This window comes from Bombus fervidus, chromosome 6 (genome assembly GCF_041682495.2).
Source record: "Bombus fervidus isolate BK054 chromosome 6, iyBomFerv1, whole genome shotgun sequence".
In the NCBI taxonomy this organism is placed as follows: Eukaryota; Metazoa; Arthropoda; class Insecta; order Hymenoptera; family Apidae; genus Bombus; species Bombus fervidus.
Window position 1 is genome coordinate 17,304,704 of NC_091522.1, and position 19,545 is coordinate 17,324,248.

At 39.3% G+C, this 19,545-nt stretch overlaps 1 protein-coding gene across 17 annotated transcripts in view; it reads right to left on the bottom strand.

Moving 5' to 3' along the window:
* Nucleotides 1–19,545, bottom strand: part of Msp300 (Muscle-specific protein 300 kDa) — a 110,532-nt gene that overhangs the window by 22,650 nt on the left and 68,337 nt on the right. For 4 of the 17 annotated variants that reach the window (XM_072005987.1, XM_072005985.1, XM_072005982.1 and 1 more), the window contains 8 exons: nt 19,357–19,531; nt 18,680–19,260; nt 18,305–18,385; nt 10,688–17,920; nt 9,446–9,550; nt 8,988–9,293; nt 8,402–8,536; nt 68–6,012 (listed from right to left, as the gene is read on the bottom strand). In XM_072005987.1, coding sequence (XP_071862088.1) covers nt 68–6,012; nt 8,402–8,536; nt 8,988–9,293; nt 9,446–9,550; nt 10,688–17,920; nt 18,305–18,385; nt 18,680–19,260; nt 19,357–19,531 — 14,561 coding nt within the window. Of the gene's footprint in view, nt 1–67; nt 6,013–8,401; nt 8,537–8,987; nt 9,294–9,445; nt 9,551–10,687; nt 17,921–18,304; nt 18,386–18,679; nt 19,261–19,294; nt 19,532–19,545 lie in introns of all 17 variants that reach the window. The other 13 variants (XM_072005992.1, XM_072005990.1, XM_072005989.1 and 10 more) reach the window with 13 other exon arrangements.

Below are 19,545 nucleotides of genomic sequence, written 5' to 3' on the forward strand. Positions count from 1 at the left end.
AACTTTAAACTTTGGATAAAAATTTAAAAGGAGGAAAGGTACTATTAACTTTGAATAAACATCTCACCTGTACATATTGTTCACTCCATTTACAAATTCATCCCACCTAGCGAGCTCACTCGTAAGGTGTTTCTCTCCATCATCGGTCGCGTCTTCGATCATTTTAACCTGAGTCATGAGAGCATTCAAACATTCCTGCAAGTTTTTCCTATCTTCCCCTGGATAACTGGTCTCCACTAATTTCCAAATATTATTAAGCTCCTGAATATTCTCTTCCACATTTTCCACTTCGTCCTTCAGTTCAACGTAAGTTTTATCATCGTGAGAGGGACCAGTAGGACACTCTTTGCTCAAGAAAATTCTGTATTCGATGGTCTCCAACCAAGTGGAAATCGTATCTACGATGACAACCAGAGTTTCTTCAACGGTGATCGCGTCTTTCTCTTGAGCAGCGTCCCTCAAGTGGGACAGTTCCTTCCTCACGTCTGCAGCTCGTTCTTCAGCTAGTTTCTCATTTGCCACTTTGTCCAGATGAGCTATATGAAGAATGTTTCCTAGATGACTCGGTTGTTTAGCGTTTCGAAGGCTCTGCATTCGATCAGAGATCGCTCTGGTTGTTTGATTGCTCTGAGTAATCTGATGTTGAGGTTCATATTCTGCTGTTTCAGCTAACAAGAAAGCTTTCGAACTCGCGCCCTTCTGTGGTATCGCGTGATGGGACAATTCCCACGAAGGTTGTTCCCTTCCTGGTGTTTTCGAAGATTCACTGATGATATCCGCGTAAGTTTTGATTCGTGGCCGGTCATCTTCCTGCAAAATTTCTACTGATTCTACAGGAGAAAATGGTTCTTCGGTCGTGTCCATTGGTTCAGGGGAAGGCATGTGTGAAACAATTGGCGCTTGTTGACCTTCTGCTTCATCTTTGACTACCGTCCATACATCTTGCGCGTCTTTAATTGCTATTGGTTCGACCATTGTCAATGATGTGCTTTGTATACTTTCTTCATCTACCTTTTCGTCCGGGACAATTTTAGTATCATCTTCGTCAAAGCCTCTTTCGAAGATACCAGGTTCGCCAGAGGCAGACTTTTCTTCACCCACGTTTCTCTTGGTAATATCGGAATAAGACAATCTTAGAGACACATCTCGCGATTCTACAGATTGTCCAAATATGGATTCCAGATCCTTTTCAGTCGTTGCGGACGTTTCGTTGGTCGTGTGTCTCCTCTTCCGTTTTTGCCTCCTGCTAACGCTGTCGTCTATCTTTCCTGCAGAGCTTAGATCCTCTGTAATAGTCGTATCTTGCGAACTATCAGTGAATTTACTCGCAGTATCGGTAGTAGTGTCGCTAGTTGGGAATTCTATGGTTGCCTGCAAACGGATTTTAAATTCAGCATCCGTAGTTTCGGTATCTTCCTTCGAAGGTGCTACCGATTCCTCAATTTCTGATTTCTCTATCTTTTCGGAGAGATTCTGTTCGTCCTTGAATTCCTCTTGAATAGTTTCTTTCATAACAGGTTCCGGTTCTGTTACTTCCTCGATCTTCGTATCCAGGTATGCTTTATATTCTTGTACTTGTACATCAGGTGCTACTGGAATTTCTGTAAGTTTTAGAGGCATCTTTACCTCTGCATCTACCACGTCCATCGTGGCTTCTATCACATTGCCTTCCTCGTCTTTAACCACTTCCTTTTCTTCTCGAGGTACTAGTAATACATCATTTGTTTGCTGTGAAACCGTCACCAACAACGGTTTCTCTTCTTCGACGCTCGTTTGCGCGCCATCTTCGCGAGTTTCGGGAATGATTTGTACACTTTCCTCGACTTGTGCCATCAATTCGCACGTCTTTATTTGTACTGAGGTGTCCAACGTCTTTATCTTTTCCGGTGTGACAGTCTGAGACTGTTCGTCCATCGATTGTTTCTTCTCTTCTAAACTAGTCTGAGAAGATAGTTCGCAAACCTCGACTTTTTCAGGGGAAAATGTAACTGGACTGGTCTGTATCATGATTTCTTGAGTTGGCTCGGCCAACATCGTCTGTGATTCAGTTTCTTGAGTGTCTGCCTGTCGCGGACTCTCTCCTGGGGTCGTTTGCGTTTCCATTATCTCGACGGAAGGATGCTCTATCAAATCCGCTTGGATATTAAAGTCCAACGTAACTATTTCTGGACTGGTTGGCTTGCTAGTTTGTGCTTCTGTTTCTATGGTCTTAGGTGCTTCGGGAGTCACAGTTTGAGTAGCTATTCCAGCTGAAATCTTCTCTTCAATTGGTGGTGGAGTGGTCTGCTGTTCGACAGCGACAACCATTTTGTCTGCTGTTTGTGTCTCTATCTCCATTGATGGCGCAGTTGGCGACGTTTGTGCCTCGATAGAAACTACATCCGTTCCTACGGTTTGAACCTGAATTTCTACAGTTTCGATTGGAACCGTGGCTTCTGTAATATCTTCGATCGGACTAGTTTGAACAGCATACTCTTCCATTCTCTTCTCAGGAGTTTCTATCGTTTGAGTGCTCGTTTCTTCTATCTGAGGTGGCTCTTCGGTAACAGCCTGAGCGCCAAAATCTGAAGCGGGTAACGGAGACGTTTGCATTTCAGAGTGTTGCGTAATCGATTTTTCAGGTTCCTTTTCTGGTATAGTTTGCATGCTAAAGTCCAAAACAGACAGCGGAGACGTTTGCATCTCTGCGTGAATTTCCGCCACTTTCGGTGTTTCAATCTTTTCCGAATCTTCGAGCGAAATTGAAGAAGTTTGCGCTTCTTCGTGAACTTTTACGATTTCTGGTGTCTTGGTCTCCTCTAATAAATGAGGCGAGGTTTGAATATAAATTTCTGATATCTCTTTTTCCTTTGGCGATGTAGCAACAGAAACGTTGGACGCTTGAGGAAGAGTCTGTGTGTCTGCCTCGTTCGATGTGACGACTGGAGCTTTGTCTTTATCTACGTCAACGTCTGCACGCTTCTTTTTCTTCTTTTTCTTCTTCGTAGCTTTCGCATACTCGCTCTCCATCGGCGTCAAATCATCCGTGAATTCTTCATCGTCAGAGCTAGTCTCTGGAAATTCCGTTTGCTCTTCGTCCTTGAAGCTTCGTATTCTCTGCTTCCTCTTCTTCTTCTTTTTCATCTTCATCATACTCTCGTCGTCCGGTGTTGTCGTCGATATCATCGTTCTGTCCGCCTCATAACCGTCTTCCCCTTCCGATGTTTCGTCTTTCGACAACATCTTTAGCTCCTTGGATTCGAACATCTTCGTGATATCAGGCTGTGGCGCTTCGCTGATATGTTTCGAAGAATCAGATAACGCGACGTCGATCTCTATGGACTCTGCAATATTGGATACCAGAGAAGCGCTCGATTTCGTCTCCATGGACGACATAGGTGACTTAACCTCTTCTTCGATCTTCTCAGCCAACGGTACAAATGTTTCTTCTTCAGGTTCTATCGCAGGTTCAGTCTGGTACTCGTCTTCTTTCTCTGACGTAATCACATTGTCGGAAGTTACTTCTTTTTCCGAACAGATAACAGACTTGTCAGTCTCCTCTTTCTCTGATGTAATAGTAAACTTATCCGAGGTAATCATTGTTCTTTCCGAGAGACCGACATACTTGTCCAAGCTGACAATCGTAGGCTCAGCAACCGGTGGAGAAGTTTGTACAATCTTGTCGTGAATAACTAATTTGCTCTCCTTGTCTGCAGGTAAACTGATGTTGACGTCTTCTTTCACCATACGATGAGGAGCTGCTTCCGGTTCAGCCTGACTCTTCACCTCCACCGTAGGCTGCATCTCTTCACCGTCCTTCTTCACAGCCAGAGATATCTCCACTTTATGGAAGATCGGTTTGTATTCCGGTTTCAGCGCTTCGTCCATGTAGTCGTCGACCGAATAATCGATCTCCGGAATGAACGAGTTCTTCACTATCTGCTGTTTCACGTGTATAGGTAAAATTTCCGATTCGTCGTGCCTCTCGCACTCCGTCGATGGAATCGTGGAAATTGCCCCTTCGATCTGTGTAGGTTGCACTTCTGAAACGTCAACTATCTTTTGTAGTTCCGTTGATGCAAATTCTAGCGACGATTCTGGTGCTCCTGTCGTCGCCGTTTCGATCGATGGCTTTTCCTCTAGTACATCTACGGTGCCTATAGTGTCATCGTGCTTTTCTACATCTACCGTGCGACCTTCTAGCTCGATACCGGGTGTTTCTCTGCTTACTGGTGCATCGACAGACTTACAGGTCGCTTTAGTGATGTCGTCCGATACGATCGACTCGATCGAAGACTTCGCTAACTCTTGCTGTACCTGTGTCTCGTGTATCTTGATCTCTCCGATTGGACTCTGCAATACAGCAGACACTTCAGCATCGATGAACGCCTGGCTGGCGGACGGAAGCAACTTTTTGTCTTTTACCTCGACCAGGAAGTGCTCCTGCTCGTACTTGTCCACTGGTTCAGGTTTCCTTTCAACGAATTCCAATTTTGAGCTCTTGTCATCAAGGTGAATTTGCGATAAAGATTCTTCAGGAGTTCGCGGAGATTGTTCCCTTCGAATATCCACTATCGAAGGTTCCACTTGACTCTTCAAAGTCTTCTCTCTTGGAATAGTTACGTCTACAACTTTTTCTTCCTTCTTCTCGGTTACTGGAATATCTTTTTTAATATCAATTAATGGCTTTTCTTCTGCTTCTATATATCCCGTGCTGGGGTGCATGTCTTTAGCAAATGCTCCAAAGAACGGTCCTTGCATGGGTGTGTCATCGGTTACGATCTCCAAATCTTTCTCTTCCACTTTCAAATCTTTCTCTTCTTTATCAGTGATTTCTTCAACCAAAACGCGTTCTGGTGTCTTCTCTTCACCTGTTGCTCCATCACTTCGAAACTGTCTCTGTTCCTCTTGTTTAATAACGTTGATGCTAATATGCGGAATATTCTTCTCATCGATCTCCACTTCTTCGGGCTCTTCTATGATCTCCTCGGTAGCAGTCTCTTTACCATCCACAATCGTAACTTTCCTAATAATCCTCCTAGTCTTTCTAATCACTCTTCTAGTAACTTGCTGTACCACAGCGTGCACGCTCGACGTTTGCGCCCGATATTCTCCACTTTCCATCAGCAGTCCCTCCTCGAAAGGTTGTGGACTGATGTCTCGAACGTGACCTTGGGTCACCATGTGCGTATACTGCGGCGCTAATTCGTATTCCTCCACCTTTACATCTTTATAAGGAGTGCCAGTAGTTACTTTTCCGCCATGGATCTGTTTCGTCGTGGTTTCTATCGTACCATCTGGCTTCGTAGTAGTCACCGTGACCTGTTGATCCTTCATGGTGGCCTCTGAGAAAGCTTGCACCACGGATGGCGCGTCTCCGATCGCCGTGGACGTGGATGACAAATGTTGTTGAGTGGTTTGTCTACTAGTCATCGTGGTTCGTCTCAATTTTCTTACAATTATTCTCTTCGAACCATCTTCGTCTACTACCACTTCGGTGGTCACGTCATCTGGTTCGACCAGGACAGTTTCGAATGATTGTGGAGCAGCGTGAACGATGTTCAACTCACTGGTGGTATTGTCAGTGTTCGTGGGATCTTGATATTTCATATCAACGACGATGTCCTCTGCCGTCGCTTCGGTATGTTCCTGATCGATTTCCTGAGTGGAAGCGGAAGGTACGTTCTTCGTGGCTATCTCGATCACATCGTGATCACCTTCTGTGGTTTTTAGAATCTTTATCGTTTCTTGGGTTTGAATGTTTTCGATGTTAGGGTGTGCTGTGTCCATGGTTTGCGTGGTCAAAGAATGACATTCTGTTGAAACTGGCATTTTATTTGTTGACGTTTGTTTGGTCAGTTGTTGTGGTTTCTCGACGATGTTCGCTAGTAGACTTTGTCCTGTTTGCAGGGAAACGTCGGCTAGGGATGGCATACTAGTTTCGAGGGACGAATGAATGGAGGGTGCCTGATCGAGGGTGGCATCATCTCGGTCTGACGTTTCGTCCGCTTGCGCCTCTTCATCGCAAACCTCCTGGAAAATTTAAGAAACGATTCTGGTTCAAGATACCTGTGTGATCATCCTGGACGCTGGTTCTTCGACTGCTGCAATGTTTTTCTAAATAATCTTTCACCGTAAATTTTATTTACTTTTCCTCGTATAATGATAGAACTATCTTTCAACCCTTAACTATATTACGAGCATTATTCTGCTAGATATTTGAAAAATGTTTAATTATGTGATGTAACGTACAATTTCACATTTAAATATTTTATTAGGAGCCACAGTAAAAAATTAACATATTTCTAATTGTATTATCTAGCAGTATTATATTTTTAATCGCACTCTAGCAATTAAGTGTTAAATATACGTTGATCATTGTATGTATGTAGTTTATTTTTATGGATGATGTGACTAAAGCGCTAACAATAAAGCTATTAAATTTTGCTACTTTGTTACTGCATATCTTGACATTTAGATTTCAAGTGTGAACCAGATATAATGGCAGATTTTATTGCGTCGTATTGTCCGAAAAGCCTATTGCACAACAGGACTGAAAGCAATGGCGTAAGTAACAGTGGATTCCACTGTGTCGTGGTAGCAAAATTTAACGCGCCTGTGTTAATGATGGCACTACGTTAATCACTGGCTTTTTACGCGGAAGACCACATTGATTATCCGATGATTGGATATCATTCGATTTATTCGATTTCGGTATAGCTGCACCTGCATGATGTCGGTGGAAACGAGGACGAAAGAATTATTTAGAAAACATGATCATCGAGGAGTAAGAACGAGAATATCTGCAGACAAGAACACTCCGCGTAACACTGTCGTATTTTTAGCTCACGTCCGACTTTATTTTAACGCGTTTATTTTGGGTACGCCAAGTGGTCTACGTATATGTGATATAAAGAAAAAAAGGAACCGGCGATTTATCTATCAAGAGAGAATCAAAACTTACGGTCGAGCAATTAATTAAAAAAAAAAAAAAAAGAAAAGAAAATATAAGAAAATAAAATAGCGATGCTGAATAGCGAAACAATTACAATTTTCACGAGACACTATTTTGAATACTTTTCTAATAGCAATATTGCGAACGAAAGACGTTTCGTCGTTATTTTACATATACACATATACAAGTGTCTACATGTACATAGAACTCGTAGAATTTCTTGGTGATATCCAGGGATAAATAAAAAAGGGGGGAGATGGGAATTAATGAGAATACTTTAATTACAGCATGAAAAAAATTACAGAGTAACTGTATTAACATTCCATAAACAAATGCTGCACCTATACAATTACATTCATTACCTTAAGCTAAAAGAAACGTAAAAAGTGCTAGTTTTATATATAAATAAATACACCGTGAAGTTGTGAGAAGAGTGAACGATGACAGTGCGATGAGCGTAAAATGACGGTGTAATGGCGGGCTGACAATCATAGTCATTTTTCATAAATAATAAAAAATTCTATATATTTTTAGTGGTTCAAGTTATTACGTCGACTAACACGCCTATGATATTTAACCCGCCATATTCGTTGCATATGATGAGAAGCTCAGGTGAGAAATAAACGCAATGACATAACGATAAATAAAAGTAGATGAAACGACAAGTGTACTAGAACCTTATCCTGTCATAATTTACCCATTAATAAATATCGTGCAAAATGATACGTGATACAACAAACATGAATTACTACGTTAAGAAGCAGAAAGGAAACAAAAAGAATGTTACATGCTTGACTATATCTATCACCCTATTACCATTATGTATTTACTAAAGTATAAGATACAGGCAGTATTATATGTATATGTATACCATTTCTTAATATATAATACATACTCTGTACACATCCTTATTATTCTTGTAGCAGATCTCTTGCGTCGACAAGAGACTGAATAATTCCTTTTATTTTATTCCCAATCCCAAAATAGACTAGAACTTGACTAGAAATCGATTAGAAATTTGACCAAAGTTTACCTATCTTTAAATTTTTAATTAATCGATGGCGCTACATTTATATGTCCGTATAAATATAATAAATAAAAATAAATCGTATGTATAAATATATATATAATAAATATTTGCTAAATATTCCTTTTCAATTTTTAATTTCTAATTTCATATTTCTCGATTCTCTGCTTCGATAATCCTGTTGCACGAAATATGTTAAATTGAAAAGTCATTCATAACGTTACGTCTATTCGTATAAATGTAAATAAGTATTATGTAATATGTAACGAATATTTGTTAAATAATTCTATTCAACTCTAGTTTCGTTTCTTTTTTCGTTTCAATTCTCTTTCATACTCCTAGAACTCTCTGTTTCTGTATCATCGTGTATTTCACGAGACTGTTGCGCGAAGACCAGCGAAGTTTGCGAAAGCCCCCGTGCATTGGAAAACGTTGGATACCTGCTGCCTTTGCTGCAGTCGCGACATCACTTCCAACAGCGCATTCTTCAGGACCTTTGCCAGCGTGCTGATTTCTGGCAACGATTCAAGCTCCGACACCCGTTGCGCGTGACTGCTCAGCTCGTCCTGTAAAGCCTGTCCCGGCACAGAGACACACAGACAGACGTTTTATATGCGTGATTCCGCATATCGTGGTTTCGTTTAAAAATAAATCGTGCACGCCGCCATTCTAAAACGGGGGATTACGAGATCGTCGACCAGGTCCGTGCGTTGTAAAAATCGCGATCAACTATCGTGTCTGATATTTGCGAATTTTTCTTGCCAATAGGAATAAAAACGAAGAATCGTGATATGAACATTCTGAGTGTATGAGATGCAAGCGATTTCGATTTGCATGATTTTTGGAAAAGAACAGAGGATCGAGAAATATTAGAACGATATTTGCGTTCATTGAGAATCAATAGAATTTTTGTAAACGCTCGCAAACACCTGTCGAATATTCTTCGATTCTCTGTGTACAATTCGAAGTGTCATCGTACCATCACCCACGAAGGCTGAAAATAAATTTAATTTCATATAAACGCACCTTGTTCGTGGTAGTCGGTTGTTGTTGCTTCATACCGGCTACGATATTCTTCAGCCAGCTATCCGTTTCATCCAAGAATTTCTTGTATTCGTGGATATCGTGGCCGCGTTGTTCTTGTTGGCCACGCGCTCTTTCCAAAGTAGCGCGTCCTTGTTCCGCTTGCGATAAAAGGGTGGCGATGCGAGACTGAACCTCTTCTAGACTCGATAGAAGCTTTTGTGCTTCCAAATCGGCTGGAATTTTACGCAATTCTTCTTCTAAATGACCCACTTCCTCGTCGTATCCTTGGAGCTCCGTTAGTAAATTCTGAAAATTATTTCGATAGTTCAAGTCGCGGAATAAATGAAATATCCGAATATACATCTGTGAAAATTTGAAATAAATATATAATAAAATAATTTTCTAGAAAGGAAGATATTGAAAAATATTATAAGATCGTTTTTTGTGCATAATCTCACCGTAATTGCAGACAGCATAGAGTCTATGCTATCTCGTGGCAAGTAAGTTCCCTTTAGGTTCGAAAGACTCAACTGTAAAACCATTAGGCGCTCCTGTATGATATCCTGTAATGTATTAATTAATGTATTAATGAACGTGAAGATTGATCGTGGCGAAGAAAATATGCCGTGCACGTCCGATACCAGTCTGTTAATCGATGGATTAGAGGAACTCGTCGAATTTGTAGCAAATCGTAACACGGGGGCACAGACAGAAAACACATAAATGTATCAAAAAATGCTGCAATTTTTTTTTATTTTAATGATTAAACAAATTTAGAAGATATAGCTATATTCATGCAGATTTGATAAAAGAATCAAGAAATTGTTATAACGCTATAGGGCGCTCTAATAATCGTGTTTATTATAGTATCGTGTAACATCGATCTTTTACATTGGACAAACTCTAAGAAATACTCTCTTAGGACTATAAGAGGGACAGCTGGCTAAAATAAAAAGGTTTAAAGAAATACACCATGTTACGTAATATTTTAAAAGGGATTTCTGTTGATCAAATACGTCGACGTAACGTGTCGTGTGACTACAAACTGCTTCCTTGAACAAGAATAAAGTTAATCGGTATTACAAAGAATAATTTTCTGTCAATGTTCTTTTCTTCCAAGTCGAATTTATCGCGAGATAAATTTTGAAAAGTTCTCGTGAACCGCAACGCAACCAGAAAATCAAGTAACGTTACTCTCGTGCATTAATAAAAATCAAAAAACTATAGCATGCAAATGAAGGAAGGAAACAAAGATCTAATATATGGTGATAGAGAGAAGCAACAGCAATGTAGCAGCATTAACAGTGGTAATTAACTATTAACAGCGGCTGTCAAAGTGAAAACGTACAGAGTCAGCGAGTAGAAAGAAGTATAATACGTTCGATGTATACACACGTCGAGAGACAAGTGAAAAAATGAAAAAAGAGAGAGAGAAAGAAAAAAAGACGTTAAAAAATTGAAAAAAAAAAAAGAAGAATAAAACCAACAACGAACGAAGACATAAGAAAACAGTAAAAAACACTTTACCAAGCACACACGCGCGCACACACTCATACGCGAGCTCGCGTGTCCTACATATAATACATATAGCCACACGCGAGTTCGCATAACACAACGGTAACAAGAACAACAAGAAACATAATGAACTCGTTCAAGCTCGATTGGGTGATGATCGAGCACAGCTTGTATTGTGATCGCACCTTGATCCCTCGTATCCTCTTTTCAGCCTCATCTTCAGTTACCCCCATCTCTCTCTCCGTCTCCACGATTGGAGTGCGCCGCTGCATCGATCCTTTTTCTCTACCTAAATGTTTCTTGGGATCTGGATCATGGTCAGGGATGCCTGGTGTCGGGGATAACTCACGTGGATCGGAATAAGTGGACTCTGATAGTTGATCCGGGCTCACGGTCTTGTAATCGAGTTTTAGGGGTTGTTCGCCAGAAGCGGATACTTCGACGGTGGACAGTGACAACAATTTTACATCTTCAGAATTTTCTGACGTTGTAGGAACGTCACGCTCCAACGACAGTTCGTCGAATTTGGAAATAGACTGGTCGTCCTTGTGATGGACAGAGGATAACTCAGAAAGTAGATTATCGGAGGGATATATTGGGTCTGACATTGGATTCTCGATCTTTTCCTGAACCAGTTCGGTGCACTGGTCCGTTCTCTGCTCGTTCTCGCTCGACAAGTAAGTACTGTAATCGCTCCAGCTACCTATACCACCTGGGAGATCGGCGATCAGACGTTCGGTATGTGGTCCACCCATGAAATAAGAATTCAAGGTACCACCATTACCACCGCGTTCGTTCAAATTACCACCGCCCTGATCCCCGTCGAAATCATCTTTATCGTTAGAATCGCGTTTGACATCGTCGGAAAGACTTTCCATCGGATAGTTAGCCAAATTTTCGAACAGGTAGCGTTCAGCCTCGTGATAGGGGTGTTTGTCCGGCCAAAAGCCGCTATCAAGAGAAAGGAATTTGGATCTACTGAGTTCTGACAGGGTTTTTAAGATCAGGGGAGTTTGTACGGGTTTTTTCTTCTCCGGACTTAGGACCAGAATTTCGTCGGCTATGTAGAATTGTACTTTTGGTTTCACGGGTTCCACCACGATATCTACCGTTTCTATTTCTGGTTCACTGGATATACATTTTTCGAATTCTTCTTCGGTTTCTAGTTGAGACTGAATCGATTCTATGGTTATGGGAGACTCAATTTTATGTAGTAATTTTTCTGTTGATATATCTCGTTGCGGAAGTTGATCGGTTTCTTGAATTATACTTTCGAGTTCTTTTACAATTCCTGATTGTACCTTTTCGATATCTTCTGTCTTCTTTTCTGTTACTTCCTTCTCAGTTTTGTCATCTTCTTCTGTTAGTTTACCATTCACTATTATTTCAGCAGGTTTGATGGTTCCTTCCGGTTTTGCCTCGGGTGGAACGACTTTATCTGTTTTAACTTCAGAAACATTGACTGGAATTTCCTCTTTGGAAATTACTGGTTCCTCTTCAGATATCTTTTTCTCGACATTTTTAGTTGTCTCTTCCTGTCTCTTATCTTTAATTTTCTTCGTTTTAGATTTTTCTTCTTTCGTAGATTTCTCTTCTGGAGGCTGAGCTTCTGGAATTTCTTCGGTTTTCTGTAGACGATCGACTTCTTCTTGGCTTTTGCCAGATATTTCTGTCTTCTCTTGTATAATTGTTTCTTTCAAAGCAACTTGTTCCTGCAAGACATCCTTCGCTTCTTTCTCGTCTTTCTTAATAACCTCCTCGATCCTTGGTTCATCGATCTCCAACTTATTCAATTGTGCACCTGATTCTATTTTCTCTTCAGGTATCGTCGCGTCTTTCTCTTGATCGACTGCTTCTTTTGGAGTTTCTGGAGTTGATGGAATAGTAGAACCTGTGCTTAATATTTCAATTTCTTTCTCATTCTTTGGCGATTGAAGTTCTTCATCCGTAGACTTCGTTGCCGCTTCTTGTTCTTCGCGTCTACCTTTCTTCGCCTGTTTGTTCTTACGTTTCGATTTTTCTTTCGAAGCTGACGTTGGTTCTTCTTTCTGTTTTATGTCTTTTTCAGTTTCATCCGTCACTAGTCCGGGTGTTTCAGTTTTATCCGCTTTAAATGTTTCAGCTTTATCTGTCTCTGGTTTAGGTATTTCAGATTTATCTATGTCTGGTTTGGGCGTTTCAGATTTATTTGTAACTAGTTCAGGTGTCTCCATTTTATCTTCAGCAAAGTTTTCTATTTTTCCTGAAACTTTTTCCTTTTCTTCAATTGGTTTCAAAAGTTTTGCTTCCTCTTTAGTTGGTTTTGTCTTTTCCTTGATTATCGGTTTAAGCATAGTTTCTGGAACAAGCTTTATTTCATCAGGAATCACCTCAGGGGTGATCGCGCTCAATTTCTTAATTTCTTGTAGTTTTTCATTAAGTTCTTTTTCTTGATTGGTTTCATCAGGTGAAATAGTTACTTCTTCTGGTTTTATTTCTTCCAGGGTTGTTGTTTCTTCTTCCTTTTCTGGAACAAACGTCTCAGATGTTTCTTTTTCTAATTTTTCTTCGCTGGTTGCTCGTGTAGTTGATTTTTCTTTCCTCTTTTGCTTTCGTTTCTCCTTCTTCGAAAGTTTCAACTTTTTGTCTGCATGAGCTTCATCTGTTACCTCTGCTGTTTCTGTTTTAGTGTCTACAATCATTTCTGCAACAGGCGTTTGCGGAGACTTAATTGGTTCTTCTTTATGTTTCTCCTCTGTTTCTTCCTTTGCAGATACTTCTTTTTTCTCTTCAGTAACATCTGATTTAGAATCAACTTCTTTCTTTTGACTTGCTTCACTTTCTTTTACTTCTTCCTTTACTTTTTCTACCGACATTTCTTTGATCTCAAGTTCAGATACTTTCTTCTCATCAGTTGATGTTTCAGTGATTCGTTCTGGTACCGTTTCTACTTTCTTTTCTTCAGATTTTTCTTTATGCTTCTTTGTGGGCGTTGATTTTTCAGGTTTTGTAATTTTTACTTCTTCTTCAATTACTTTAATTTCTTGAACCTTTGTTTCTTTTGCTGGTATTTCTTCTTTAATTTTAGATTCAGGTACCTTCGTTTCTTCAATCGATGTTTCGCTAATTCCTGATACTGTCTCTGCTTTCTTTTCTTTAGATTTTCCTTTGCGTTTTCTTGGAGACGTTGATTTTTCAGATTTAATTTCTTCGACAATCTCAGGTTTACTTTCAGTTTCAGATTTTGCAATTGCTGATGCTTCTTGAATTTCTTTAACTTCTTTAGTTTCTGGATCTTTCACAACTTCGTCTTCCGATTTCAGTTGTATTTCTGTTACCTGAACAACACCCGGCTGTTTAATTTGTTCTTTATGTTCTAGTTCTTCTTTGGGTTGGTCCTTATCAGATTTTCCTCTCTTTGATTTCTTACTCTTCTTTGAAGCAGCGATAGATTGTTCCTTCGTTTCTGCTTTTCTCCACTTATCTGCTGATTTAGAATTCTGTTTATCCATTTCGATTACTTTATCTACTTCTGGAGTTTCAGGCTTCACAACCTCTACTTCTTTCACTTTCTCATCAAGCTTTTCTTCAACTTTCTCTCCTGCCTTTTCTTTGCTTTCTTGGCTCAAATTAACTTCTTTCGTCTTCGATTTGCCCTCATGTTGCTTAGTATCTTTCTTTTCTGCCTGTTTCTGTGTCTTCTCTTCGACTAATGGCTCTATTCTTTCTTTCTCCATCTTCTTCACATTCTTTTCTTCGGTTTTACTCGTCTTTTCTTTATCTTTTTCTTTTTGAAGGTTTTCTCTATCCTTTTCCTGTTCATCTTTTGTCACCTGATTGCGATCTGCACTGCTCGATTTTGCTTCACCTCTCTTTTTCTTCGATTTTCCCTCCTTTCCTTTGTTTCCATCCTTTTTCTTCTGTTCCTCCACTTTTTGCGCGCCCACCTGCTTCTGTTCTTCTGCTAAAATTTCTTCAGGAACTATAGGCTTATCACTCGACTGTCTCGAGCTTGGTTCGTCTCGTCTGATGCTTCTGGATCGCGATCTCGATCGTCTAGATCGCAGTTCTTTTCGATTTACGAATTCCATAAAACCTTGTTCGTCGATTTCAACCACTTCTTCAATCGATACCGGCTCTGGAGCTTCTTCCACATGGATTTGTATTTGGGGATTTGGATTTTGTTCGGCAGTTTGTTGTTTTTTCATTATAATCTTTTCGCTAGTGGGTGATGAGAGTGGTTCCAGCGGTTCCGTGTGTTTGCTAACAATAGTAGCCCACGAATCCTTCATTTTCTGTGGCGTCTCGACTACTATCGCGCTTGGAATTGGCGACATGGAACTAGTTTCTTCCACCATTGCTTCTTTTTCAATTTCTTCCACCCACGAAGGTGACTCCATTTTGAAAACGTCTTGTTCAGTAATTAATTCGTTGAGCTTTTTATTTGTTGCTATTTCCTCAGGTTTGGATGTTTCTTTTCCAGCCTCTGGAGTTTCTGTGATTATTAATGATTTTTCAGATGTAATTGTTTCGACTTCCATTAGTTTATCCAAGCTTTGATCAGGCATAACAGGAATCGGTTTAAGTAACACAATATCTTCTTGATTCGATTGTGGAGAAGTTCCTTTGCTAGAAGCTGCTACTTGAGCGTATGATTTGTTAGAATCTTTCATATTGAATTCTAGTTCTTCAACTTTCTCAGGAATAACAGACTTCATATTTTCCTTCTCAGTTTCAATATCGACAGAAGACACTTTCGCTTCGGTAACGATCTTTTCTTGTTTCGTATCTTTCTTCTTTTGGTGTTTCTTATGCTGCGTTTGTGGACTTTGTGGTTCTTCAGGCACAGTTTCTGTTATCTGTGCTACTTTTCCTAATTCTGATGTTCCAGTTATCGATTCTTGAGGAGTTACTGTCACAGTTTGTACATTTTCTGCAGGAAGATCGCTCGTTCCTTTCATACCAACAACAGATGCCCATGATTTGGTGCATACCGGTTGAATTTCTTCCTTAGATATTTCCTTTATTTCTGATTGAGATTCTTCTTTCTTAGTTTCTTCCAAAGGAGCTTTAGTCGGTGTTTCTTGAGGAACCACTGCTGGGACTTCATTTGCCTTTTTCGATTTTCCATCACGTTTCTTCTTCGAGTCTGGTGAAGCAATTTCCTGTTCTTCTTGTTTCTTTGCATCTTTCTCTGGGGTAGACGTAGCTTTAATATCAGACTTTTCTTTAGGCTGTTTCTGTTTTCCTGACTTTGCCCTTCCTTCTTCTCTCCTAGGCTTATCCAAGGGTTTAGTTTTGCTTTCTATCGCTGAAGATTCAGGTGCGTTCGAATCTTTTATCTCTGGTACTTTGTCACTTATTGATTTTTCAGTTGCTGTTGATCCAGTCACGACACTAATAGATTCTTGCGGCAAGGCTTTTTCTTCTGTGCTTAACTTTTCTTCTCTCGTTATCTCTTTAACATCTTTCTTTTTAGGTTCTTTAGAAACTTTCTTCTTTCCAGAAACAGGCTTTTCAACCTTCTCACTTTCCTTCTCAATTTTCTCTTCAATTAGGATCTGAGATTCTGGAACAATTTCTTTCTTTCCATCCCGTTTCTCATGTTCCTTCTTATCTTTTTCTAATTTCGTTTCTTCTTTTACTTTCTCTACTTGAGAAGATTCGATTGCAGGTTTTACTACTTCTTCAATTTTTGGTTCCAATGTGATTAATGGTTCTTCTTTTGTAACATTCTTTTCTGTCTTCTCTTCTTCTTTTCGATCGATAATTTGAACCGCCGAAGGTTCGTCTATTTTTGTGACAAGTTGTTCCGTTGTCTGTGCCAACTCTGTCCCCTGTACAATCGCAATATCTTTCTTCTCAACTTCTTCAGTTTGTTTGAATGCCAATGAAGCTTCTTTAGTTTCTTCATGGATAATCATAGTAAGTTGTTCTACAGCCTTGGTTAATTCTGTAATATCGTTCTTTTCGACTACCTCAGGTTCTTTTACCGGTGATGTTATTTCCTTCTTTTCTTCTTTCTTAGACTTTGACTTCTCATCTTTCGGCTGCTTTTCTTTCTTCGATTTCTCTTTCGGTTTCTTATCAGATACTTGCTGCTCCTTCTTCCGTATCTCAGGTTCTTTACCATCCTCTTTATCTTCTACTTTTCCCTCGGCTGTACTCTGCTCCTTCTCTTTTTTCATCATGTCAAGCTCTTTATTCACATCCTCGATAAGAGCTGCCGTTTGATCCAAAATCATGTCCGTAGATTTAATCTCCGTGGTAATTTCCGCGATAGTTTTCTCTTTGTCAATGTCATTTTCTGAAATGTTTCGAGCATCTAATACCTCGGAAAGTTTTTTGTCTTCTTGAATTTGCATTGTTTCCTCCACAACTTCAACGCCTGTAAGATTAGATTCCTCCAAAGGAATTGCCATATCTTCTTTCTCTTTAGTCTGCTTAGATTTCACCCACTCGGATTCTAATTTGTAAAATGTGCTAATAGGATATTTCAGAGTTTCTTTGATAAGTGAAAGTTTTCTGCTTTCAGCTTCAGATTGCTCCGTGTCTTCTGACTTTTCTTCTTCTTCTTTATGCTCTTTCATAATCGATTCTTGAGCAATTCTTTCGATACTCTCCAATTTTGGAGTTGCAGGAGCAGGCACATTTTCTTCTATTACCTTTACTACTTTGAAACACCGATGGAAATTGATCTCTGCCTCGATGTAAGGACGATAATTGAACCAGTAGGGTTTGACCAAGTCTGTAAAGTAACTTGGGTAAATTTCTTTTGTGATAGGTTCAGACTCTTTAACCTTAGTAGGAACTTCTACTTGTTTTATTGACTCTGCAACCTGTGTCTTAATCTGACTCGCTTCATCCTCAATCTTTTGCTTTTCAGGTTTAGAATCTTCACCTTTAACAGAAACTTCTACTTGTTTTTTAGACTCTTGAACCTCTGTTTCGATCTGGCTTGGTTTATCTTCAACCTTTTGCTTTTCAGGTTTAGAATCTTCACCTTTAACTTTTACTAGTTTTTTAGTCTCTGCAACCTGTGTTTCGATCTGGCTTGGTTTATCTTCAACCTTTTGCTTCTCAGGTTTAGAATCTTCAGCTTTAACAGAAACTTCTACTTGTTTTTTAGACTCTGCAACCTGTGTTTCAATCTGGCTTGGTTTATCTTCAACCTTTTGCTTTTCAGGTTTAGAATCTTCACCTTTAACTTTTACTTGTTTTTTAGACTCTGCAACCTGTGTTTCGATCTGGCTTGGTTTATCTTCAACCTTTTTCTTTTCAGGTTTAGAATCTTCACCTTTAACAGAAACTTCTACTTGTTTTTTAGACTCTACAACCTGTGTTTCAATCTGACTTGGTTTATCTTCAACCTTTTGCTTTTCAGGTTTAGAATCTTCACCTTTAACAGAAACTTCTACTTGTTTTTTAGACTCTGCAACCTGTGTTTCAATCTGGCTTGGTTTATCTTGAACCTTTTTCTTTTCAATCTTAGAATCTTCACCTTTAACTTTTACTTGTTTTTTAGTCTCTGCAACCTGTGTTTCAATCTGGCTTGGTTTATCTTCAACCTTCTGCTTCTCAGGTTTAGAATCTTCACCTTTAACGTCTACTTGTTGTTTAGACTCTGCAACCTGTGTTTCAATCTGGCTTGGTTTATCTTCAACCTTTTGCTTCTCAGGTTTAGAATCTTCACCTTTAACTTCTACTTGTTTTTTAGACTCTGCAACCTGTGTTTCAATCTGGCTTGGTTTATCTTCAACCTTTTGCTTCTCAGGTTTAGAATCTTCACCTTTAACTTCTACTTGTTTTTTAGACTCTGCAACCTGTGTTTCAATCTGGCTTGGTTTATCTTCAACCTTTTGCTTTTCAGGTTTAGAATCTTCACCTTTAACAGAAACTTCTACCTGATCTTTAGTCTTTGCAACTTGTGTTTTAATCTGACTTGGCTTATCTTCAACCTTTTGTTTTTCAGGTTTAGAATCTTCACCTTTAACAGAAACTTCTACTTGTTTTTTCGACTTTGCAACTTGTGTTTCAATCTGGCTTGGTTTATCTTCAACCTTTTGCTTCTCAGGTTTAGAATCTTCACCTTTAACGTCTACTTGTTGTTTAGACTCTGCAACCTGTGTTTCAATCTGGCTTGGTTTATCTTCAACCTTTTGCTTCTCAGGTTTAGAATCTTCACCTTTAACTTCTACTTGTTTTTTAGACTCTGCAACCTGTGTTTCAATCTGGCTTGGTTTATCTTCAACCTTTTGCTTTTCAGGTTTAGAATCTTCACCTTTAACAGAAACTTCTACTTGTTTTTTAGACTCTTGAACCTCTGTTTCGATCTGGCTTGGTTTATCTTCAACCTTTTGCTTTTCAGGTTTAGAATCTTCACCTTTAACTTTTACTAGTTTTTTAGTCTCTGCAACCTGTGTTTCGATCTGGCTTGGTTTATCTTCAACCTTTTGCTTCTCAGGTTTAGAATCTTCAGCTTTAACAGAAACTTCTACTTGTTTTTTAGACTCTGCAACCTGTGTTTCAATCTGGCTTGGTTTATCTTCAACCTTTTGCTTTTCAGGTTTAGAATCTTCACCTTTAACTTTTACTTGTTTTTTAGACTCTGCAACCTGTGTTTCGATCTGGCTTGGTTTATCTTCAACCTTTTGCTTTTCAGGTTTAGAATCTTCACCTTTAACAGAAACTTCTACTTGTTTTTTAGTCTCTGCAACCTGTGTCTTAATCTGGCTTGGTTTATCTTCAACCTTTTTCTTTTCAGGTTTAGAATCTTCAGCTTTAACTTTTACTTGTTTTTTAGTCTCTGCAACCTGTGTTTCAATCTGGCTTGGTTTATCTTCAACCTTTTGCTTTTCTGATTTAGAATCTTCACCTTTAACAGAAACTTCTACTTGTTTTTTAGTCTCTGCAACCTGTGTTTTAATCTGGTTTGGTTTATCTTCAACCTTTTTCTTTTCAGGTTTAGAATCTTCAGCTTTAACAGAAACTTCTACTTGTTTTTTAGTCTCTGCAACCTGTGTTTCAATCTGGCTTGGTTTATCTTGAACCTTTTTCTTTTCAG